Genomic DNA, 26,927 nt, shown 5'->3' with positions numbered 1-26,927 from the left:
GAATTATTTTCTCACTTATTCAAAAGATATTTATTTAGGACTTTTATACATTACATAGTATTCTACATGCTAGCAATATAGGAGTGAGTAAAACACAAAGGCCCTGGCTATCATAGAAGTTAATTTCAATTGTGAGAGAAAATAAATGAACAGATAGGTAAATAAATAGACAAATAAATAATAGGGAAAATCTCAAGTTGTACTATGCTATGCAGAGATTTGAAATCAAGTGATAATATAGACAGTGGCTAACTCACACTTTATGGCTAATGGGAACCGGCAAGCAAAATCGGTGGAAAGAACGTTCAAAGACATCAGCAACATCAAGAGGAGAGAACCTTATTTGGGGAAAAGCTTTGCCTATTTGGAAAGCAAAAGAAATCCAGAGTGACTAAAGAATTGTGGTCAAGGCAGGATATGATGTCAGAAGAGGTCAAAGAGAAAGGAAACAGACAGACAAAGGCATTGTTAGCCAGAGAAACAAGGTTGCATTTTTTCGGAAATCACCAGAAATGTTTAACTAGAAGAGAAAAATAGCTGATTTCTTTCTTTTCTTCTTCTTCTTTTTTTTTTTTTAAAGAAAGATTACTGTGACTTCATGTGAAGAATGAATTTTGGGCTACAGTACTGAAATCAGGGAAAATAGTACAAAAGTGAATGCAATATACCTTCTGAGAGAAAACAGCATCCTGATTTACTAGTCGTAAGGAATGTGATAACCCATGAGTAGATTATGGATGCATTTTGAGGTCAGAATTTACAGCATGCCTTTATGAATTATTTATAGCAGATTTTTGATTTGCAAAACTTGGTGGATACTGAACATACACACAGTTACAAACAGTATAGCGTAGTGATAAAAAGCACAGCACAATCTCTAGAAGCAGAATACTCAGTTTTGAAAACATGTTCTGTGGCTTATAATTTGTGGGTCCTTGAGCAAGTTACTTAGCCTCTGTATGCCTCCGTTTCTACATTAGTATATACCCACCAAAACCAAAACCGTATATAGGAAGACCATAAAGATTGGAAAAGTAAATGATTTAATGTATTTGATATATACAATGCAGTCATTACAGTTCTGGCACATAGTAAATATTTGATCATTAAAATAATATTTGATCATTAAAATATTTGATCATTGCTCGATTTTTATTTCTGTATCTAATGAGATGAGGATGATTGGGGAGAGTGAGCAGGTTCAAGGAGAAAATAAATATTTCTATTTTTTTGATTTTTAATTTGAAATGAATTTAGACATCTGTATGGAAATGTCAAATAGACACCAGAATTTTGTAGTCTAGAGATCCAAAGATAGGCCATAAAGAGATATTTGGGAGTCATTGTGTTTGAAGGCAAAGGATTGAATGAGGTAACCTATAAAAGTATATTAAGTGGCAAAAGAAAGGGGGACCCAGAACAGAGCCCTGAAGTGTTCCAACATAGAGAATTTGATCGGGGATAAGAATCAAAACAGGAAGCTGAGAGGGAGCAGGCACTGTGATAGCAGAAAACCAGATGCTGTGTGTCCATGAGGATATGCAAAGAAAGTGTTTAAAGAAGAAGGACTATTCACCTTAGTGAATGTTGCAGGTAAGTCAAGTAATAAAAGAACAGAGATGTGACCATTGTGATGATATAAGGAGACCACCGGTTATCTAGACAAGAGCAGTAGTTCATGGAATAACGAAGGCAGAAACCTAATTCAGTCAGGTGAGAAGAAAATGAGAGGTGAGGTACTGGAAATCAGTAACTTCAGATAATGCTCTCAATAAGTTTGATCGAGACAGAAAACTAAAGAAATGGAACACTAGATGGAAAGGTGGAAGTAGACAATCGAGGATTGTGTCTTGTTAAGCCAGAAAAAGTAGAGTATGTCAGGGCACTAAGGGGGAACATTCAACTACATAATGAGGAAAGATCAACGCAGCAGGGGAGCAAGAAGAAAATCACAGAAAAAAATGTACTTGCAAAAGACGGGCTGGAATTCAGAGCAAAATGAGTAGGGTGTCTTTTGATGAAAGCAAGCAAGTATTTTGTAAATAGTATCTAGAAGGAAGGCTAAGACAGCGAGTACAGATATGGCAGAATGGAAATTTGGGTAGTAGAAAAAGGTGTAGAATGAAGCAGAAAGAAAGGCCATCGGTGAAAGTACACTGGGGTTGAGAGAGTGTATTTTTTAACCAGTGGTGCTCAGCTATTCAAAGGGGGCAGAGTGGGAGGATATTTGTATTTAACCACTATTGAGTTTTTGAAGGAAAAAACAAAATACATTGAAGTGGGTGAGTGAGAATGTAATGGTAGGTATTACATGATATATACTTTTTACTATGTAACATAGACTCTAAGCTGGGTAATAGGAAAATTAAAAAGCATTGAAGAAGTAAAGATGGCATGACTTCACATTTCCATGGTGTTGAAGCATTTCTGATTTGAAAATTTAGAATACAGCATATTAGAAGGAAAAGAAATGGGAAGAGATGGAACGGGATGCTTAAAGTCATTATGTTGGCAAAGTTCTAGTTGTTAGCCCACCAGTGAGCCCATCCTGATATCTCATAAAATAAAGGAGAAATGCAAGCAAGGAAAAAAAGACAGAAAATATTACAAAATCCCTACACTCTTCTTTCCAAACAAGAAAATCTGTATAAAAGAATAATCACATAGAATTATTCTATTATTCTTCCTGAAGATTTAGCATGTGACTATAAATGGATCTGAGATCTAACAATTTATGAAATAAAGTTTCTGTTCATAGTAATCTTAGAGTTTCAAAGATGTCATATGTTGTTGACAAAATCTTAAATAAAACATGAGAATTCTTCTGTCACTCCCTTCTCTATTCATTGTTTCTACCAACATTAAAAATGGAAAAATTTCATAGACTGCTGGTGTTTGAGGCACTGATCAGTGCTTCTTGAAGAGCTTCTATAATCATTTTGTATGGCTCCTTCTGGCAACTTCTGTAAAAATGGTAGCCTTAACTAACAATATAAGCTAAAAGAATACCGATATCATTGTCAATTCACTAATACCTAAGACGTAGGGCTATAACCACTTCTACCACCTCGCACCACATTCAGAGCAGAAAAGCTTACCTTTTTTCTCCAAATGGTCAGATTCCTGAATAGTTTCTGTCTTACTGGAGTGCTGGAAGTTTAGATCTGCATAAGTAACTTCTTCAGACATTGGTGGATAGGCAAAGAATGTGCCACAGGCTGTAAAAATAATAATAATAAAACAAAAGATGGGGCAGAACTAACAGAGTTGAATGGTAAACAGGATCTGATATTTTAAGTCTAGATGTTTAAATTCCCAATTATAAATCCGCTGTGTCAATCGTGCGTACGTCTGCAAATAAACTGTAATCCACCTGCAACCTCAGAGAAGAGCAGAGGAGCTATTGCAAATGTTGCAAGAGAGAACAAACTTCTTCCTCTTATTGCTTCCCTTTTCTGGTCACCGTGAGTCAGAGTTAAAACTAACAAGAACTAACAGCGACTACAGAAACTAACAACAACATCACCAACCACAGAAAAAGCCTTTTTTGAAATTGTGTTTGGGTAATGTAATCAGTATTCTCCACGAGGGGGTCACTAGCATCATGTGGTGGTGCAATTATAACCCAAGATTTATTGGAGAAAAACTTTCAATGAGAAGTTACAGAAAGGACAGACGCAGTCCGCGAAGAACACCGGTTATTCCACCACAGTGGCCTGACACAGAAGTTTTGTATGTGTTATGGCTAAGGTTCCAACTGAGAAGGGCTGCCTTAGCCAGGAGAATGAACACGCACAGAAAACAGTCCAGAGAGGAGAGAGCAAGTCCTGCCCTTCAGGCTGTTACTAAGGCAACAGTTAGCCTCAGAGGAACTAGGACAAATCTAGTTTCTCTAAGTGAAAAAAAAAAATTAAGGAACCTAGGGTGCAGGAACCATGTTTAGGGCCCAGGAACCATGTCAGAGAGTATACTCATGGTCCAAGTGCATACCCCAGATTCTAGAAACAGCTTAACATGCCAGGAAAGCTGCGGTCAGTCTTAACTGTCTCTCTGAAGACTCAGTAGAGACAAATCTTAGCTAAACTACCAAAAACGAGGAGGGAATGAGCGTCAGGGTCATGCCGATTTGTGCCTCATCAGCTGGACTCAGCATTCATAGGTGAAGGGGTTGAATGATTTCTGAATCAATTTCTTAATCAATTTTCGCTGACACTCTACTTTACCAGACAAGAGTTTCTTCTCCAGGGACTGGTCCTTCCTATTAACATGTTCAAAGTACTCGAGACAAAGTCTCACCATCCTTACTTCCATGAAGCATTCTGGCTGTACTTCTTCCAAGACAGATTTCGTTCTTCTGGCAGTCCACGGAATATTCAATATTCTTCACCAGCACCATAATTCAAAGGCATCAATTGTTCTTTGGTCTTCCTTATTCATTGTCCAGCTTTCACATGCATATGAAAAATGCATATGAGGCAATTGAAAATACCATGGCTTGGGTCAGGCTTACCTGAGTCCTCAAAGTGACATCTTTGCTTTTCAACACTTTAAAGAGGTCTTTGCAGCAGATATGTCCAGTACAATACGTCATTTGGTTTCTTGATTATGGCTTCCTTGTGTGTTGATTGTGGATCCAAGTAAAATTAAATTCCATTTATCAAGATGTTACTTACTGGTCCAGTTGTGAAGACTTTTATTTTAGGTTGAGGTGTAATCTATACTGAAAGCTGTCGTCTTTGGTATTCATCAGTAAGAGCTTCAAGTCCTTTTCACTTTCTGCAAGCAAGGTTGTATCATCTGCATAACACAGGTTGCCAATGAGTTTTCCTCCAATCCTGGTGCCCAGTTCTTCTTCACATAGTCCAGTATCTAGGATCATTTGCTCAGCACACAGATTGAATAGGTATGGTGAAACCAAACAACCCTGATGCACACCTTTCCTGATTTTAAACCACATGGTATCTCCTTGTTCTTTTTGAATGACTGCCTCTTGGTCTATGTACAGGTTCCTCATGAGCACAATTAAGTGTTCTGGACTTTCCCTTCTTTGCAATGTTATCCATAATTCGTTATGGTCCACACAGTGAAATGCCTTTGAATAGTTAATAAAATACAGGTAAACATCTCGTTGGTATTCTCTGCTTTCAGCCAAGATCCATCTGTCATCAGTTATGATATGTCTCATTCCATGTCCTCTTCTGAATCCAGTTTGAATTTCTGGCAGTTCCCTGTTGATGGACTGCTGTAACCACTTTTTAATTGTCTTCAATAAATATTTACTTCCATGTGATATTAATGATATGGTTTGATAATTTCCACATTCTGATGGATCACCTTTCTTTGTAATGGATACAAATATGGATTTCTTCCAGTCAGGTGGCCAGGTAGGTAGCTTCCAAATTTCTCAGCATAGATGAGGTAGCACCTCCAGTGTTGCTTGCATCTGTTTGTTGAAACATCTCAATTGGTCTTTTGTCAATTCCCGCAGCCTTGTTTTTCACCAGAGCCCAGGCGGCACAATGGTTAATAGTTCAACTGTTAACCAAAAGATCTGCAGTTCAAATCTACCAGCTGATTTTTAAAAATCCTATGGGGCAGTCCTACTCTGCCCTATAGAGTCTCTATGAGTCAGAATCTACCAGACAGCAATATTTTTTGTCTTTTTTTTCACCAATGCCTTCAGTGCAGCTTGGATTTCTTCCTTCAGAGCTATTGGTTCTTGATCATATGCTATCTCCTGAAATGGTTGAACGTCAACCAATTCTTTTTGGTACAGTGACTCCGTGTATTCCTTCCATCTTCTTTTGATTCTTCCTGCATTGTTTAATATTGCAATACTGCAACTTGAGGCTTGAATTTTTTCTTCAGATTTTTCAGCTTAAGAAATCCTGAGCATGTTCTTCCCTTCTGGTTTTCTAACTCCAGGTCTCTGCACATTTTATTATAACACTTGACTTTATTTTCTCAAGCCACCCTTTGAAATCTTCTGTTCAGCTCTTTTAATTCATCATTTCTTCCATTTGCTTTAGCTACTCTAAGTTCAAAAGCAAGTTTCATAGTCTCTTCTGACATCCGTTTGGTCTTTTGTTTCCTGTGTTTTTAATGACCTCTTGCTTTTTTCATGTCTGATGTCCTTGATGTCATTCCAAAATTCATCTGGTCTTTGGTCATTTGTGTTTATATATCAGCTCTATCTTGAGATGGTCTCTAAATTCAGTGGGATACACTCAAGGTCATATTTTGGCTCTTGTGGACTTATTTTAATTTTCCTCAACTTGAACTTTCATAGGACAGTTGATGGTCTGTTCCACAAACAGCCCCTGCCCTTATTCCGACTAATGATATTGAGCTTCTCCATCATCTCTGTCATGGCTTGAATTGTGTCCCCTAAAAATGTGTGTCAATGTGGCTAGGCCATGATTCCCACCATTATGTGATTGTCCACCATTTTGTTATCTGAAGTGATTTTTCAATGAGTTGTAAATCCTGCCTCTATGATGTTAATGAGGCAGGATTAGAGACAATTATGTTAATGAAGCAGGACTCAATGTACAAGGTTAGATTTTTATCTGAAGTCAATCTCTTGAAATATAAAAGAGAGAAGTGAGCAGAGAGACATGGGGACCTCATCCCATCAAGAAACAAGAGCCGAGAGAATAGTGTGCCCTTCGGACCCAGGGTCTCTGCACTGAGATGCTCCTCAACCAGGGAAAATTGATGACAAGAACTTTCCCATGGGGATGGTACCCTGAATTTAGACTTCTAGCCTCCCAGACTGTCAATGAATTTTTCTTTGTTAAAGCCATCAACTTGGGTATTTCTGCCATAGCAGCACTAGAAAACTAAGACAATCTCTTTCTACAGATGTAGTCGATTTAATTCCTGTGCATTTCATCTAGGGAGGTTCACATGTATAATCACTGTTTTTGATGTTGAAAAAAAGGTGTTTGTAATGAACAAGCATTTGGTTTTGCAAAATTCTATCATGAGAAACATGGCATTGTTTCTATCACCGATGCCGTATTTTTCAACTACTGATCCTTCTTTGTTTCTAACTTTCACATTTCAATCACCAGAAGTTATCAATGTATCTTGATTGCACATTTGGTAATTACGGATTGCAGAGTTGGTAAAAATCTTCAATTTCTTCATCCTTGGCTTGAGTGGTTAGTGCATAATTATGAATAATACTTGTATTAACTGGTCTTCCTTGTAGGTGTGTAGCTATTATGCTGTCACTGATAGTATTGCACTTCAGGATAGATCTTGAAATGTTCTTTTCACCAATGAATGTGATGCCATTCCTCTTCATTATGCCATTTCCAGCATAGCAGGCTATATGATTGATTCAAAATGGCCAATACCAGTCTATTTCAGCTAACTAATGCCTAGGATATCAATCTTTATGCATTCCATTTCATTTTTGACAACTTCTAATTTTCCTAGATTCATACTTCATATATTCCACATTCTGGTTAACAGACGTTTGCAAATGTTTCTTCTCATTTTGAGTAGTGTCACATCAGCAAATGAAGGCACCAAAATCTTGACTCCAATCATCCACACCATTAAGGTCGACTCTACTTTGAGGAAGCTCTTCCTCCCCAATCATATTTTTAGTATCTTCCAACCTGTGGGAGTCAACTTCTGGCACTGTATCAGACATTGTTCTGCTGCTATACATAAGGTTTTCACTGGCCAATTTATTTAGAAGTAGATAGCTGGGTCCTTCTTCCTAGTCTTTCTTAATCTGAAAGTTCCACTGAAATCCGTCCACCATGGGTCACCCTGCTGGTATTCGAAATACCGGTGGCATAACTTCCAGCATCACAACAACACATAAGCCACCACATGATGACAAACTGACAGACGAGTGACGGCAGCCTTGCACACCTGGAATATATCCCACTTGGTCACAGTGTTTAATTATTTTTGTACTGTTTAAAATTCTATTTGCTAATATTTTGTTGAGGATTTTTGAGTCTATGTTTATGAGAGATATTAATATATAGTTTTCTTTCATTGTAATATGTTTAAATGGTTTAGGTTTTAAGGTAATGATGGCCTCATAGAATGAATTATGAAGTGTTCCCTCTGCTTCTAAATCCTGGAAGAAATTGCGATGTTTAGTAGTATTTCTTCCTTAGATGTTTAGAAGGATTCACTAGGGAAACCATATGGGCCTGGTATTTTAATTTTGGCAAGGTTATCAAATATTGATTCAATTTAAAAATATATATAGGAGTATTCAGATTATCAATTTCTTCTTATGTGAGTTATGGTAGTTTGTACCTTTTAAGACATCGGTCCATTGATCTGTTTCATCTATTGCGTTATTAGCTTTGTGAGCATAAACTGTTTCATAGTTTTCTTTTATTGTCCTTTTAAGGTTCATTGGAATTAGTAATGATGACCCCTGTTTCGTTTCTGATATTGGTGATCTGTATCATTTATATTTAATGGCTGTGGTAGGTCAAAAATGGCTCCCAAAAAAGAGACATCCATGTTCTAATTCCAGGGACCTTTGAATATTACCTTATATTGAAAAAGAGTAATTTTTAACCTATAACAAAAGATACGATTACGTTAAGGATCCTAGAGGAGGCGCTTATCCTGGAGTAGCGAGGTAGGCCCTAGATGTAATCACATGTATCTTTATAAGAGAGAGGCAGAGAGATTTTGGAGCCAGAGAAACAGAGGAGAAGATATACACAAAAGGGAAGGCTATGTGAAGATGGAAGCAGAAACTGGAGTGATGCACCTTCAAGCCAAGGGACACCAAAGGTTGCCAGTCAGCAGCTACCAGAAGCTAAGAGACAAGCATATAAGGGATAATCCCCAGATCCTTTGAATTTCAGCCCTACCAACACGTTTATTTTAGATATTTGGCCTCCAGAACAGTGAGAGAATATGTTTCTGTGTTTTAAGCCACCAAATTTGTGGTAATCTGTTATAACAGCCACAGGAAACAAATAATTACGTACATATGTATGCACATATATAAAAAAAATATGGAATTACATATATAGAGAATAATATATGTATAGCATAATGTATATGCCTATATATCTACCTGTGTATATATATATTTGAAAATGAATGTGTACATGTGTGTTGTATATATTTCAGCAGTTCTTTGTGTGGTTATGAGTTATACAAATTTCACTTATCAAGTTTAGGTTATATAACACCAGTCTCCGACAACATGGTTAAAATTCTCATTTAATATATTTACTGTAACTTAGTGTATAAAGTATAACATTCAACACTAGCTTTCAGTCCACAAATCACTACATAAATAAGAAATGCTCAGTACAATCACTGAAGGATCATGTCATTTCTTTCAAAGACTGCCAGTGATTGGCCACTGTGCAGCTGTTAGGCGGTGCACACACAGACATCAACGTGTGGAGTTACGTTGTCTCCTTGTCTCCTTGTCTCCCAGTGTTAAACTCATGTGACACTTGACAAAAAATGGAAAATCAAAAGAAGGAATTGGCTCTCAACGATTAAAGCACAACAAAGAATCAAAGGAAACCCTGGTGGTGTAGTGGTTAAGAGGTATGGCTGCTAACCAACCAAAAGGTCAACAGTTCAAATCTGCCAGGCGCTTCTTGGAAATTCTTTGGGGCAGTTCTACTCTGTCCTATACTGTCAGTATGAGTCAGAATTGACTCGACAGCAAGGGTTTTTTTTTTTTTTAAAGAATCAAAAAGTGGTAATGTTGGAAGTGAAGTTCAAATAGAAACTAACTAGATTTGTACAAGAAATAGCTGATCACAGAGCTATTGATACTGCTACTGTTGGAGAGACTCTACGTAAGTATCCAGAGGACTTTAGGGAAAGCAAACTTACTGACAAAAACAGAAACTGGTTGTGATGGAAAAAAAAAAAAATGATGATGACGAAGAAATTTCAGAGGAAGTTACTCCAGCAAAAAAAGAAAGAAACTTCACACCGAAGAAGCTCTCGGAGATACTTCACAATATTGCAAGTAGGGATGATAAAATGTTGAAAACCTACCCAAACTTAGAAAGGAGCATGATAATTTGACAAGGATAGAAAATATGCTGGCTCCATATTGCCATTTATACAAAAAGAAGAAGACATACACTGTTCAAACTACTCTTGATATATATATATATATAGCAAACACTTGAATTGTCAATATTTCTGTTTTAAATTACAATGTACTAAACAAATATTAGTTTTACTATTTTTAAAAAAATTTATCTGTACACTTACAAATGACAGAAAATTTTTAATGTTTTGACAAAAATTTTTAACAGTCAGGGAACAATAGTCTACCTATTGAGACAGCTTGACATTCTGTGCTGCACTACTGTGCAAAGTAAGGACTGCCTGTATGAGAAACCAACCTTCATTCAACTGCTATGGAAACACGTCAAAAAATGGGCATTGTTTCCCCAAATGTCTAACCAATCCACAAACTTAGAACTCAGAGGTTAAAAAGGTAGAACATAAGGTGAACTTGTTTTTTAAAAACAAAAGCAATCAAACAAACAGAGGAAAAACTCAGGTTGGGGCCAGAACCTCCTAGGGTGCTAGAAAGTATGCAGTTTACAGGACAGAAAACCCACACTTGGTAAAACTGTCCCTGATTTGAATTTAATGAGCGCATGTAAGGGAGCCCAAAGGGAAGCGTCAGATTGCCCATCCTCTGCTTTGAGTGACTAGCGGATGGGAGATGAGGCGCCAATCAGGGATTGAATTCTCAGGGCCGTCACTGCTCCAGCCAATCCCGAGGCAAGAGGGACCAGTTAGCGCTTAGCCGTTGCTCTCCCCTCCTGTAAAAGGTCAGAGGACAGGGCAAAGGCGATGCTCCTCCGTCGGGTCATCAGGCTGAAGTCCAATCTGCTAGACTGAGTGTCGAATGCTAGACTGCTCCTGAGACTGAGTTCTGGCTGTTTCCGGTTCAGCCTTGCTGCCGCGGAACCCTCCCAGATAACGGGCACCTCAGTTTCCTCCAGTATACTGTCACCAAACATGAGGGACTGATCCCTGGATTTTCCCAGCCACTGTGGCCACAGAATATCTTTCTCTGTAAGGGTCGGAAATGGAGGGAGGAAGGGTTAAGGAAAAGAATGGGACGGAGACCAAGACACCGGGTAAGGAAGATGGCAGAGGCTATCTGTTAGAGCGGGAAGTATGCCCCCTGTGATTATCCTGGGATCCGTTCTACACGCCCCCTTTTTGGGGGGGTGGGAGGAGGGCGGGTATCTTCAATAACGTAGACCTTAAGTAAAAGTGGTCTTCATTAATAAAACAAAGACTTCGAAGAAATGGTGAATTCACCCCTCTCCAGCAGATATCCCTAAAAATACTAAGCTTGTGGATAGGTTCTTACATTGTTGCTTTCCCTCTTCCCCTTGGAAAAGGCAGACTTTCATTAAAAGCCCCCAGGAGGCTACTCTGGAAACCCTGGTGGCTTAGTAGTTAACAGCTACTGTTGCTAACTAAAAAGGTGAGGAGTTTGAATCCACCAGGCCTCCCTGGAAACTCTCTGGGGCAGTTCTACTCTGTCCCGTAAGGTCGCCGTGAGTCGGAATCCACTCGACAGCAACGGGCTACGGTTTAGGAGGCTACTCCTGGTTTTCTGTTCTGAAATCAGGACAGAGTAATGACTATTATAGTTCTCAGAAATGGCACAAAGAGTGGAGTCAAAGCACTTTTGAGGCTGCTGCTGCTAAAAAGTCAAATTTTACTACCTTTTTTTAACTTTCTTATATAAGACATTAATTATTGGGTTGTGAAAAGTAGAGGGTCCAGAAGATACCAACAGAAAAGATATGAAAACAACAGCTGATTTTCGTTTGTTTATTTTTCTCTAAAAGATAAACAATGATGTGTTTCCTATAGGTATAGTAACAAAGAAAAGGATGATCATTGCAAGTACCATATGCGGAGGCTTGGTTGTTTTTCTTTGGGGGCTTCTAGGATTTCCTAAAAAACGTAAGTGAACCACTTCTACTCCCTCCAAAAACACACTAATTATATTGATATTGATTCAATCTGATACAGTGACTAGACTTTCTACCCCTCACATTGAACAATGGGAATAAGAAAGAATTTTCCCAATCAGAGCATCTAATGGCACTTCAAATTCAGTTAACTTGCTTTGCATTCTAGAATGGTCATTCTTTCAATAAGTATCTAACTGGGCTCTAGGCACGGTGCTAGGTGGTGATGATACAAACATGAAAACTTGGAATTTCTGGCTGAAAGGAATTTATCTTTAACTGAAAAAACAAACATGTATGCAAACATTTGTAATACAATAGTATAATTGTTAAATGAAAGGAAATTTAACTTGAAGCAAAAGAAGAGGAGATTATAAACTTGCTTCTGGTAGTCAAGTAAGGCTTTGCCAAGGAGGAAGTACTCGTGCTGATCTTAAGGTCAAGTAAACATTTATCAGAAATGCCGCAGATGGCCAGAAGAACACGTGTGCCAGAGGACCACACTAGGTTGAGTTATGCTGAAGTTAAAAAGGGGTGAGCTGTGCAGGGCTAATATAGTATTTCATTCCTCTAGTGCATTGACTCTCTCACTCCCACAGAGGTGTATTTTCCACCTTCTTTATCTTCGAACCTTCAACACCTCATCCCTCATGGTCATTCTCAAATCCATATCCTTGCTCCAACTTTACTTCAAAAATTGTAACAATTAGTAGAGAACTCCCATCATCACGCCTACTTGCTTACCTGCATGACTCCTATTATTATACATGGGGTGTCCATGCTATATTCTGTCTTCTCTCACTTCATCAATATTATTACTCCAGTAATTTTCCCCTCCCTCCCCTATATCAGTTTTTCCTGCTCAACTGAAAGATTCTCATCAGCATATAACATGGTGGTAGCTCCTCTACCTTAAAAAAAGAAAGAAAAAGGCGGAGCCAAGATGGCGGACTAGGCAGACGCTACCTCGGATCCCTCTTACAACAAAGACACGGAAAAACAAGTGAATCGATCACATACATAACAATCTATGAACCCTGAACAACAAACACAGATTTAGAGACAGAGAACGAACTAATACGGGGAAGCAGCAATTGTTTCCAGAGCCTGGAGCCAGTGTACCAGTCAGGTACGGCACAAGCACAGAGAGCTGCTCCACCCCCCTGAACTAACCCCGGGAGGGGGACCAGCCGGTTCCGCGGGCGGCGTGGGACGCAGCCGGTAGGAGAAGTCCCCAGGAGGCAGCAACTGGTATTGGAGCGGGGAGAGCAGCGTCCCAGCCGGGACACTCGGTCACGGCAGAAGCACAGGGAGCTGCTCCACCTCCACCCACCTGAACTAACCCCGGGAGGGGGCCCAACCGGTTCGCGGAGGCAGCGCGGAAAAACGGCTGGAGGGACGAGAAGTCCCCGGGAGGCAGCGACTGATTTTGGAGTCGAGAGTGCACCGTCCCAGCAGGGGAGCCTTGACACTGGGCTTGGGGCTGGAAGCGGAGGATCTGACCGTGACTCCAGCGGGCCAGACCCCCTGGGGGCAACCTCCACACAGCCAGCACACATAGGCGACACGCCCCGTGGGAATCTCAGATATAATAGTCATTCCAAGCAAGACAAGCAACTCTGGCTATATTCTGAGGTGCTACTCTCCTATCTCTCTGTTCCCTCCCCCACCCTCCCCAGGTGGCTTCATTAACATCTCAATAGCCTGAGCCAGAGGGAGAACTCTGATAGGGATCTGACTGCATTTTTTTTTTAGCGGATTTTCTGGAAAAACTAGTTTCCCAGTGATGGCTCGGAGACAACAATCCATATCAAACCACTTAAAGAAGCAGACCATGACAGCTTCTCCAACCCCCCAAACAAAAGAATCAAAATCTTTCCCAAATGAAGGTACAATCTTGGAATTATCAGATACAGAATATAAAAAACTAATTTACAGAATGCTTAAAGACATCACAAATGAAATAAGGCAAACTGCAGAAAAAGCCAAGGAACACACTGATAAAACTGTTGAAGAACTCAAAAAGATTATTCAAGAACATAGTGGAAAAATTAATAAGTTGCAAGAATCCATAGAGAGACAACATGTAGAAATCCAAAGGATTAACAATAAAATTACAGAATTAGACAACGCAATAGGAAGTCAGAGGAGCAGACTCGAGCAATTAGAATTCAGACTGGGACATCTGGAGGACCAGGGAATCAACACGAACATAGCTGAAAAAAATCAGATAAAAGAATTAAAAAAAATGAAGAAACCCTAAGAATCATGTCGGACTCTATCAAGAAGGATAACTTGCGAGTGATTGGAGTCCCAGAACAGGGAGGGGGGACAGAAAACACAGAGAAAATAGTTGAAGAACTCCTGACAGAAAACTTCCCTGACATCATGAAAGATGAAAGGATATCTATCCAAGATGCTCATCGAACCCCATTTAAGATTGATCCAAAAAGAAAAACACCAAGACATATTATCATCAAACTCACCAAAACCAAAGATAAACAGAAAATTTTAAAAGCAGCCAGGGAGAAAAGAAAGGTTTCCTTCAAGGGAGAATCAATAAGAATAAGTTCAGACTACTCAGCAGAAACCATGCAGGCAAGAAGGGAATGGGACGACATATACAGAGCACTGAAGGAAAAAAACTGCCAGCCAAGGATCATATATCCAGCAAAACTCTCCCTGAAATATGAAGGCAAAATTAAGATATTTACAGATAAACACAAGTTTAGAGAATTTGCAAAAACCAAACCAAAGCTACAAGAAATACTAAAGGATATTGTTTGGTCAGAGAACCAATAATATCAGATATCAGCACAACACAAGGTCACAAAACAGAACATCCTGATATCAACTCAAATAGGGAAATCACAAAAACAAACAAATTAAGACTAATTGAAAAAAAAAATACACATAACAGGGAATCATGGAAGTCAATAGGTAAAAGATCACAATAATCAAAAAGAGGGACTAAATACAGGAGGCATTGAACTGCCAGATGGAGAGTGATACAAGGCGATATAGAAGGATACAAGTTAGGTTTTTACTTAGAAAAATAGGGGTAAATAATAAGGTAACCACAAAAAGGTATAACAACTCCATAACTCAACAAAAACGTAACGACTCAACTAACATAAAGTCAAGCACTATGAAAATGAGGATCTCACAATTTACTAAGAAAAACGCCTCAATACAAAAAAGTATGTGGAAAAATGAAATTGTCAACAACACACATAAAAAGGCATCAAAATGACAGCACTAAAAACTTATTTATCTATAATTACCCTGAATATAAATGCACGAAATGCACCAATAAAGAGACAGAGAGTCACAGACTGGATAAAGAAACACGATCCATCTATATGCTGCCTACAAGAGACACACCTTAGACTTAGAGACACAAACAAACTAAAACTCAAAGGATGGAAAAAAGTATATCAAGCAAACAATAAGCAAAAAAGAAGAGGAGTAGCAATATTAATTTCTGACAAAATAGACTTTAGACTTAAATCCACCACAAAGGATAAAGAAGGACACTATATAATGATAAAAGGGACAATTGATCAGGAAGACATAACCATATTAAATATTTACGCACCCAATGACAGGGCTGCAAGATACATAAATCAAATTTTAACAGAATTGAAAAGCGAGATAGATACCTCCACAATTATAGTAGGAGACTTCAACACACCACTTTCGGAGAAGGACAGGACATCCAGTAAGAAGCTCAATAGAGACACGGAAGATCTAATTACAACAATCAACCAACTTGACCTCATTGACTTATACAGAACTCTTCACCCAACTGCTGCAAAATATACTTTTTTTTCTAGCGTACATGGAACATTCTCTAGAATAGACCACATATTAGGTCATAAAACAAACCTTTGCAGAGTCCAAAACATCGAAATATTACAAAGCATCTTCTCAGACCACAAAGCAATAAAACTAGAGATCAATAACAGAAAAACGAGGGAAAAGAAATCAAATACTTGGAAAATGAACAATACCCTCCTGAAAAAAGACTGGGTTATAGAAGACATCAAGGAGGGAATAAGGAAATTCATAGAAAGCAACGAGAATGAAAATACTTCCTATCAAAACCTCTGGGACACAGCAAAAGCCGTGCTCAGAGGCCAATTTATATCGATAAATGCACACATACAAAAAGAAGAAAGAGCCAAAACCAGGGAACTGTCCCTACAACTTGAACAAATAGAAACTGAGCAACAAAAGAATCCATCAGGCACCAGAAGAAAACAAATAATAAAAATTAGAGCGGAACTAAATGAATTAGAGAACAGAAAAACAATTGAAAGAATTAACAAAGCCAAAAGCTGGTTCTTTGAAAAAATTAAGAAAATTGATAAACCATTGGCTAGACTGACTAAAGAAATACAGGAAAGGAAACAAATAACCCGAATAAGAAACGAGAAGGACCACATCACAACAGAACCAAATGAAATTAAAAGAATCATTTCAGATTATTATGAAAAATTGTACTCTAACAAATTTGAAAACCTAGAAGAAATGGATGAATTCCTGGAAAAACACTACCTACCTAAACTAACACATTCAGAAGTAGAACAACTAAATAGACCCATAACAAAAAAAGAGATTGAAACGGTAATCAAAAAACTCCCAACCAAAAAAAGCCCTGGCCCGGACGGCTTCACTGCAGAGTTCTACCAAACTTTCAGAGAAGAGTTAACACCACTACTTCTGAAGGTATTCCAAAGCATAGAAAATGACGGAATACTACCCAACTCATCCTATGAAGCCACCATCTCCCTGATACCAAAACCAGGTAAAGACATTACAAAAAAAGAAAATTATAGACCTATATCCCTCATGAACATTGATGCAAAAATCCTCAACAAAATTCTAGCCAATAGAATCCAACAACACATCAAAAAAATAATTCACCCTGATCAAGTGGGATTTATACCAGGTATGCAAGGCTGGTTTAATATCAGAAAAACCATTAATGTAATCCATCACATAAATAAAACAAAAGACAAAAACCACATGATCTTATCAATTGATGCAGAAAAGGCATTTGACAAAGTCCAACACCCATTCATGATAAAAACTCTTACCAAAATAGGAATTGAAGGAAAATTCCTCAACATAATAAAGGGCATCTATGCAAAGCCAACAGCCAATATCACTCTAAATGGAGAGAACCTGAAAGCATTTCCCTTGAGAACGGGAACCAGACAAGGATGCCCTTTATCACCGCTCTTATTCAACACCGTGTTGGAAGTCTTAGCCAGGGCAATTAGGCTAGACAAAGAAATAAAAGGTATCCGGATTGGCAAGGAAGAAGGAAAGTTATCACTATTTGCAGATGACATGATTATATACACAGAAAACCCTAAGGAATCCTCCAGAAAACTACTGAAACTAATAGAAGAGTTTGGCAGAGTCTCAGGTTATAAAATAAACATACAAAAATCACTTGGATTCCTCTACATCAACAAAAAGAACACCGAAGAGGAAATCACCAAATCAATACCATCCACAGTAGCCCCCAAGAAGATAAGATACTTAGGAATAAATCTTACCAAGGATGTAAAAGACCTATACAAAGAAAACTACAAAGCTCTACTACAAGAAAATCAAAAGGACATACTTAAGTGGAAAAACATACCCTGCTCATGGATAGGAAGACTTAACATAGTAAAAATGTCTATTCTACCAAAAGCCATCTATACATTTAACGCACTTCCGATCCAAATTCCAATGTCATATTTTAAGGGGATAGAGAAACAAATCACCAATTTCATATGGAAGGGAAAGAAGCCCCGGATAAGCAAAGCACTACTGAAAAAGAAGAAGAAAGTGGGAGGCCTCACCCTACCTGACTTCAGAACCTATTATACAGCCACAGTAGTCAAAACAGCCTGGTACTGGTACAACAACAGACACATAGACCAATGGAACAGAATTGAGAACCCAGACATAGATCCATCCACGTATGAGCAGCTGATATTTGACAAAGGACCAGTGTCAATTAACTGGGGAAAAGATAGCCTTTTTAACAAATGGTGCTGGCATAACTGGATATCCATTTGCAAAAAAATGAAACAGGACCCATACCTCACACCATGCACAAAAACTAACTCCAAGTGGATCAAAGACCTAAACACAAAGACTAAAACGATAAAGATCATGGAAGAAAAAATTGGGACAACCCTAGGAGCCCTAATACAGGGTATAAACAGAATACAAAACATTACCAAAAATGATGAAGAGAAACCCGATAAATGGGAGCTCCTAAAAATCAAACACCTATGCTCATCTAAAGACTTCACCAAAAGAGTAAAAAGACCACCTACAGATTGGGAAAGAATTTTCAGCTATGACATCTCCGACCAGCGCCTGATCTCTAAAATCTACATGATTCTGTCAAAACTCAACCACAAAAAGACAAACAACCCAATCAAGAAGTGGGCAAAGGATATGAACACACATTTCTCTAAAGAAGATATTCAGGCAGCCAACAGATACATGAGAAAATGCTCTCGATCATTAGCCATTAGAGAAATGCAAATTAAAACTACGATGAGATTCCATCTCACACCAGCAAGGCTGGCATTAATCCAAAAAACACCAAATAATAAATGTTGGAGAGGCTGCGGAGAGATTGGAACTCTCATACACTGCTGGTGGGAATGTAAAATGGTACAACCACTTTGGAAATCTATCTGGCGTTATCTTAAACAGTTAGAAATAGAACTACCATACAACCCAGAAATCCCACTCCTCGGAATATACCCTAGAGATACAAGAGCCTTCACACAAACAGATACATGCACACCCATGTTTATTGCAGCTCTGTTTACAATAGCAAAAAGTTGGAAGCAACCAAGGTGTCCATCAACGGATGAATGGGTAAATAAATTGTGGTATATTCACAGACAAGGAATACTACGCATCGATAAAGAACAGTGACGAATCTGTGAAACATTTCATAACATGGAGGAACCTGGAAGGCATTATGCTGAGCGAAATTAGTCAGAGGCAAAAGGACAAATATTGTATAAGACCACTATTATAAGATCTTGAGAAATAGTAAACCTGAGAAGAACACATACTTTTGTGGTTACGAGGGGGGGAGGGAGGGAGGGTGGGTGAGGGTTTTTTATTGATTAATCAGTAGATAAGAACTGCTTTAGGTGAAGGGAAAGACAACACTCAATACATGGAAGGTCAGCTCAATTGGACTGGACCAAAAGCAAAGAAGTTTCCGGGATAAAATGAATGCTTCAAAGCTCAGCAGAGCAAGGGCGGGGGTCTGGGGAACATGGTTTGCGGGGACTTCTAAGTCAATTGGCAAAATAATTCTATTATGAAATCATTCTGCATCCCACTTTGAAATGTGGCGTCTGGGGTCTTAAAGGCTAACAAGCGGCCATCTAAGATGCAGCAATTGGTCTCAACCCACCTGGAGCAAAGGAAGATGAAGAACACCAAGGCCACACGACAACTAAGAACCCAAGAGACAGAAAGGGCCACATGAACCAGAGACCTACATCATCCTGAGACCAGAAGAACTAGTTGGTGCCTGGCCACAATCGATGACTGCCCTGACAGGGAGCACAGCAGAGGACCCCTGAGGGAGCTGGAGATCAGTGGGATACAGACCCCAAATTCTCATAAAAAGACCAAACTTAATGGTCTGACTGAGACTAGAGGAATCCCGGCGGCCATGGTCCCCAGACCTTCTGTTGGCACAGGACAGGAACCATCTCCGAAGACAACTCATCAGACATGAAAGGGACTGGTCAGCGGGTGGGAGAGAGACGCTGATGAAGAGTGAGCTAATTATATCAGGTGGACACTTGAGATTGTGTTGGCAACTCTTGTCTGGAGGGGGGATGGGAGGATAGAGAGAGAGGGAAGCCGGCAAAATTGTCAAGAAAGGAGAGACTGAAAGGGCTGACTCAAGAGGGGGAGAGCAAGTGGGAGTAGGGAGAGAGATGTATGTAAACTCATATGTGACAGACTGATTGGATTTGTAAACGTTCACTTGAAGCTTAATAAAAGTTAATAAAAAAAAAAAAGAAAGAAAAAATGCATTAAATCCCACTCTTTCTTAGCTACCAACTTACTTCATTTTCCCCTGTACAGCAATCTCTTTGGGATTTTTTTTTTTTTTTTTTTTTTTTTTTTTTTTTGCTAGCTGTTTAGAATTTCTATCTTCTCAGTTTCTGTTATATCCATTCTGATCAGGCTTTCATTTAACTTGCCCACAAACCTCTTCTTTCAAGTTCACGGTAACTTCTGTGTTGCTAAATTCAACGATCCATTCTCAGTCATCATCTTACTTGATCTATCAGCAGCATTTGACACTCTGTTCCTGGAAAGGGTCCCTGGGTGGTGCAAATTGTTTAGGCTAGACTATTAACCTAAAGGTTGACAGTTTGAACCCACCCAGTGGACCATAGATGAAAGACCATAAAGATTACAGCCAAGAAAATCCTATGGAGCAGTTCTACTGTGTAATACATGGGGTCACTATGAGTTGGAATCGACTCAACTGTTGTTGTTTTGTTCCTGGAAATAGTTTGTTTGGCTTCCAAGACATCATACTCTCATGATTTGCTTCCTACTTACCTTGTTGCTCTTCTAGGTTTCCTTTGCTGCTTCTTTCTTTTCTCCCTGATCTCTTAATGTTGGTATTCCCAGGGCTTAGTCCTTGAAAAAGTCACCTCTTTAGCTACCCTTGAGCCTTAGATGATCTCATCCAGACTTACAACTTGAAATATCAGAAATGCTGATGACTTCCAAATTTATATCTCAGTCTGAGTCTCTCTCCTGAATTCTATATTTTTAAATCCAGCTGTTTATTTGACTGTCTAAAAACACCTCAAACTTAACAATGTCAAGCTGAAATCTTGCTCTTCATCTCTCCCATAACCTGCTTGTCTGTGCTCTACCTTACCCCCAGGTAACAGCAACTTCGTTCTTTCCATTTTCAGATCATAAACCTTACAGTTAATTTTTAACTTTTTTTTTCTTTCTCTCATATTCCAAACAGAATCAGCAAATTCTGCCTGACCTTTCAAAATATACCCAGAATCTGTTCACTTTTCACCACCTATATTGCTACCTCTACTGTCCTTAGCCATCATGTTCTCTTATTTCTCTACCCTTGACTTCCTGGAGCAGCACTAAAACACAAAAAAGCAGTTGTAGCACTTAACCACGATGCCACCAGGGTTTCCAGAGCAGCACTATCTAATGGAAGTATAATGCAAGCCACAAATGGGAGTTATGTATTAAATTTTTAGAAGCTACATTTAACAAGTCAAAAGAAACGATTGAAAATAGTTGTAATTATATTTTTTTATTTTACCAATTATAAGCAATACATTATCATTTCACCCTGTACCCAAGTTAAAAATATTCTGAGATTTTTATATTCTCTCTCTTCTTTTTTTTTTTTTTTTTGTAGTGTTTGAAATTCAGTGTGCGGTTTACATTTGCAGGGCATCTTGATTTGAACTAGCCATATTTCAAGTGCTTAATAGCGACATGCAGCTGGTGGTTATTGAATTGGACAGAACAGTTCTAGAATCTATTTTAAACAAGTATTTTAAAGCTTAAATTAGATCTGTTCGATCTTCTAAAAAACCTGGAAGGGTTTTTCATTCTCTTGAAATAAAACCAAAATCCTGGCAATGGCCTAAAAGGTCTTATTCAATCTAGTCATCCAATTAGCTCTCTATGTCACCTCCTACTAATCATCCCTTGACTCAGTCTTTCTCAGATACCTTGGACATCCTCACTGTTTTGTGAACAAGCCAGGCACATTCACCCAGGGGCCTTTGTACTCTCTCTCTCTTCTTTGCTTGGAAGGTCACGTCCTGTATGTGCTATGCCTGTCTAGCTCATTCGCCTTTAAGCCTTTACTTAGCTTTCACCTTCTCATTGAAGTCACCCTGACTACTCTATTAAAATAGCAAGTCTCACCAACACCCCTGATCCTCTTTACTCTGACTCAGGACAAAGTACAGAATTTGCTAGAATGTAAGTCCCACAAGAGCCAGGATTTTTTGCATGCTATGTACAAAAAATTTTTTTTTTTTTTTTATGTACACAGTTGTATTCTGAGAGCCTACAATAATGTGCGGCACATGGTAGGTGCTCAGTTGGTACTTGTTGAATGAATGACTGAATGAATTAGTGAATAAATGAGAAAATTTGGCTTTCTTGTGATCCAGCTTCAGAACAGATAGCTGGTTTTTGTACTCCCTGCTTATTTGAACCTGACACTTAAATCATTTTGAACTTGACACTTGCAAAATAATTTTGGTGACCTGCTTTTTTCCATTTTGGCTTTCAGACCAGGGCTCTTTTGTATTGACCCACAAGGCTGGTTTATCTTCCCTAAAGCTTTTATTTAAGCTACGGGTAAGAAACAGCCTTTTGATGAACCTCGTTTTTCTCTTGGAGACCCTGTTTGCAAAGTGGTTAAGTGCTGCAGCTGCTAACCAAGAAGTCGGCAGTTCAAATCCACCAGGCGCTCCATCCACCCAGCGCTCCTTGGAAATTCTATGGGGCAGTTTTACTCAGTCCTATAGGGTTGCTATGAGTTGGAATCGACTCAACGGCAGTGGGTTTTGGTTTGCTTTCCTCGCAGGGTTATGCCTAGCAAGTAACTTTACTTATTGCTGTAAGCTGAGGAGGGAAAATGGCTAGGAAAAAAGCTGGTAAATTTTGATTTTTTTTTTTTTCCGTCTATTATTTTGCGTTTAAGGATAGAGGCGCAACTTCAACTTCTAGGGAATTGCTGCCTTTGAAAGACAGTCTAGTTTCAGTTAAGTGAGCCACAGAGATAAGCTCTCTGAGGTTACGGGTATAGGGGAATTTGTTTGTTTACAGTAAAATCTGTTCTAGGTGGTATAATAAATTATAGGAAAGGAAGTGGTTAAAAAAAAAAACCGTAGTATGAAATAATGGTATAAAAAACTGCCAGAGAAGATTGCTTGGGTTTCTGGCAGTTGGTTGGTTGGTTGTTACTGTTTTAAATTATGCATAGATCTTCATTTTTCAATGCTGATTTCTTTTGAGCTCTGTTCTTGATCTTCAATTTTTTCTGAGTTGATAGTTAAAGTGAAATCATGTGACCTGAATATACATTTTCTCAGTCTGAAATATATATGAGACTCTTTTACCCTGAATGTCAAACCCTTCCTTTCTCTCACACTTTCTTCATTTATTCCCCTTTTTACTCTATCACTCTGCTAATTTTAGTTGGAACCCCAAAGATCTTTAAAGACCAGACATGCACAGGGGATGCATCTGTATGTTCACAAGGCTGGAATCGAATCAATAGGAATTGCTTCTTTCAATCTGAACATGAAACAACCTGGATCGATGGCCAGGCAAACTGCATGACCTATAATGGATCTCTGGCCATGCTCAGCTCCAAGAATGAAATGGTTAGGTTTCTCCTTTGTAACATAAATCCCCTTTAATTTACTGTGTAGCTACTACCTGGCAACCGTACTTCTAACATGCAATGCGTCGGTCAACAAAATAGTCAAAGATCCTTGCCCTTGTGGAGCTTACATCCCAGGGGGAAAGATAATCAAGGAAAAGTAATCATAATAAATATGTAAATTATATAGTATGCTGGCAGTTAGTAAGCTTATTCAGTTAAAAGGACAAATTAAGAGGTACTAGCAGTGGGTTTATTTTTTTTTTTAGCAGTGGGTAGATGGCAGGTAAGGTAATCAAATAAACATTTTTCAGATGATGACGTTTGAACAAAGTTGTGAAGCAGGTGAGGGAATTAGTCAAGGGGATACATGGGGGATGAGCTTTCCAGGAAGACAAAATAGGTAAAGCACAGGTCTTCGGTAGATGCATGCCTGGAATATTCAATGAGCAGCAAAGAGGCATCAGCCAATGTGCCTAGGACGAGGGACTAAATGAGGGGTGTGGATCCTAAGGGTCATGTAGGCTAGTGTAAAGAATTTGGTTTTTGCTCCAAGGAAAATGGGGAGATATTACAGAATTATGACCAAGGCTGTGACATGATCTGACTTAAGTTTTAAAAGAGTCCTTTTCATAGCTATAATGAGAATGGCTAGTGAGTGACAAGTAGCAAGTATAAAAGCATGGAGTTATGTTACAAGGCTGTTGCAGTAATAAGGCTGTTGCAAAAAGAGATCATGATGGACTCAGATAAGGATGATGACATTAGAGGTAGTGATAAGAAAACCGAGAGTGATGAATCACAGAAATCTGTATTTTGTAAAAGGACTCTTTGATGCACAGTCTGGGACCCTCTTCATACTGGTTTGGACTGAGCAAACAAAATGGAAGCACACTGTGGATGTGGGCAAACGGAGCTGCATTCGACAATTGGTGAGCTTTAATAACATGTATTTACCATTTACTAGTTAAGGATGGTCAGAATCATGAGTCTGTAACCACCTACCTCCATAGGTTCCTCCACGCAACCTTCCAAAAAGGCCCTCAAAAAAAAAGGTGCCAAAGAGAGCTTTCAGAAAAAGTCACACTCTTTAGTAAGGCTTTGGCATCAGATGGCAGTATTTCCTTCTACATGGTGAATTGGACAATACTAAATGTAAGCCACCGGTGTTTCTTTTATCCTAGACTAGAGGCAAACGTAAGCAGTTTGACCCGTGCCTCTTTTCACTCGGGACTTTGCCATGTTTTTGTTTGTTTGTTTGTTGTCCTGGGCTTTCATTGGCAGGAGAGCCTCAGAAAGAAAGTATATTCAAGATGACGCTTGCAACACTGGTAGCCTGAAATGGAAGAGAGTGAGTGAGGAAGAGAAAGTGTTTACCCCAGTTGACTTTTAATTAAAAATTTCACAACTTCTCTGTTCTTTAACTTGAAAAATCAATTGTACCTTTAGACCCCATTTTTGTTCTTGAAGTATTTAAGATTTTCTAAACTTGAGGGAGGAGAAAGGGTCCAAAAGGAGGGGCCACTAAATCTGTTGCTGTCAAGTTGACTCCTACTCATAGCGACCCTATAGAACAGAGCAGAACTGCCCCATAGGATTTCCAAGGAGTGGCTGGTGGATTCAAACTGCTGACCTTTTGGTTAGCAGCTGGGCTTTTAATCCCTGTACCACCAGTTTTCCAAGAGGCCACTAAAAAAATCAAACCAAACTCGCTGCCATAGAGTCGATTTCGACTCATAGAGACTCTATAGGGCAGAGTAGAACTGCCCCATAGGGTTTCCAAGGAGCACCTGGTGGATTCAAACTGCTGCCATTTTGGTTAGCAGCCATAGCTCTTAACCACTACATCACCAGGGTTTCCTAAGGGGCCACTAGCTACCATTTATTGGGTACTTAAAAAAAAAAAAAAAATTTTTTTTTTTTTTTACTGTGTGATAGGTGCAGTATAAGTTCTATGGAATTCTGTGCCAGACATTGTATGTGTCATGTACATGTCCTGTACACAGAAATATATGATATTGTAAAGTCAGTAGCAGACGTTTCTAAATTTAGAGAAACTTCTATCATCACAGTATTTGCATCCAGCCCAAGGTGAATGATCACAATTTTAGAGCAATAATACAGCCAACAATTATGATTTTAACTTCAAAAATGAAAAAAAAGTATGACATATATTAAACTTTCTGACTGCAAACCTAATATTTTCTCATGGGAAAATGTTATGTACTTGGTAGCTTAACATGATATTATATGTAGTCATGTTTAGAGAAAAAAATAGGATGAGAGAGAAGTGAAAGAACTATAAGTTGGTTATAGTTGGTCAGTTCTGTGTTGGCACTAAAAAATGCATAGGCACGAAAATGCACATATATTTTGGAAAGGGCAGGATAAAAATTTGAAGGTACTCACAAGTTAAGAAAGGATATATTAGTGCCACAAAATTTCCAGAAAATAAAGTGCCGAAAGTGTCTAATTATCACACAACAAAAACTTTGTCATGACTCACCCTTCTATTTTTCTTTTACTCGTTTTGAATTTTCAATTTGAGATTTATATAGGATCTAAGTAAGACTGTAGAAAATCCTTTATAGATATTTTATTTAAGATCAATTACCTGTATCATGAGTTGGAATCGACTTGACAGCAACTGGTTTTTTTTTGTTTTTTAACCTGTATCATAATGTATCCAATAAAGAGTATCTATTTCACTCTAGTGACAGTGGCTCAGTGAGCATCTATTTCAGCATTGCTGCTGCTGTAGGTTTCAGCCAAGTTGATTCCGTCCTACTCATCGCGAATTACGTATGCAGAGCAGGTGTGCAGAGTAGAGCTACCCCTTAAGGTTTTCAATGCTGTGACCTTTCCGAAGCAGATTGCCAGGCCTGTCTTCCAAGACACATCTGAGTATCTTTGAACCACCAGTTTTTCAGCTACTAATCACACACTTAACTGTTGGTGCCACCCATGGACTCCTTATTTCAGCACTAAGATGGACTCATTTTATAATATATGAAAAGTGTTCAATGAAATATCAATTGCATCCCCCTTCTATATAATTTCTGAATGGCTAAATACATTGATTTATAAATTTTTATTCTAAAGTATAAAAAGGTAGAATCCACTCCCTCACAAAATAATGTGTAGTGTTTGTTACATTAGCAACAGTATGAAGTTCCAGGACCCTCTTTGATGTTAAGACACCAGAACTCCCTAGTTTTCTTTTCTCTCACCATCACAGTCCTGAGGTAAACTTTGGAGACTGATAAAAAGAAAGAAAGGGTTTTACCTCACTTCCTTTACTCATTCCACATTGCACATTTTAGAAACCTGGTCACTAAGGTTTACAACATGAGTCTGAGGCTGGCCCATTTAATTTAATTAGTAAAGAATTAATCACTGTGTTTTGTTCCAGGTTCAATATTGAAGAAGGAGGAAATTGTGCCTTCATGTTTAAGGAAGGGATAAGTAGTGCCAGTTGTGATGATGCAAGA

General features: G+C 38.7%; 1 protein-coding gene and 1 long non-coding RNA gene across 4 annotated transcripts in view; one reads left to right on the top strand and one right to left on the bottom strand.

Annotated features, from left to right (window-relative positions):
* Positions 1-3,412, bottom strand: part of LOC126075153 (C-type lectin domain family 12 member A-like) — a 99,879-nt gene extending 96,467 nt beyond the window's left edge. For 2 of the 3 annotated variants that reach the window (XM_049882409.1, XM_049882411.1), the window contains exon 1: positions 3,099-3,403. In XM_049882409.1, coding sequence (XP_049738366.1) covers positions 3,099-3,189 — 91 coding nt within the window. In that variant the 5' untranslated portion in view covers positions 3,190-3,403. Of the gene's footprint in view, positions 1-3,098 lie in introns of all 3 variants that reach the window. The other variant, XM_049882410.1, reaches the window with a different exon arrangement.
* LOC126075160 (uncharacterized) lies at positions 1,508-26,927 on the top strand. The gene is made up of 4 exons (XR_007517125.1): positions 1,508-1,593; positions 11,881-11,973; positions 24,262-24,368; positions 26,849-26,927. It is a non-coding gene; the product is annotated as an uncharacterized LOC126075160 (long non-coding RNA).

Source organism: Elephas maximus, chromosome 4, assembly GCF_024166365.1.
Source record: "Elephas maximus indicus isolate mEleMax1 chromosome 4, mEleMax1 primary haplotype, whole genome shotgun sequence".
Lineage (NCBI taxonomy): Eukaryota > Metazoa > Chordata > Mammalia > Proboscidea > Elephantidae > Elephas > Elephas maximus.
Note: the sequence above shows the minus strand (reverse complement) of the source record. Positions and strands in the feature narration are given on the sequence as shown.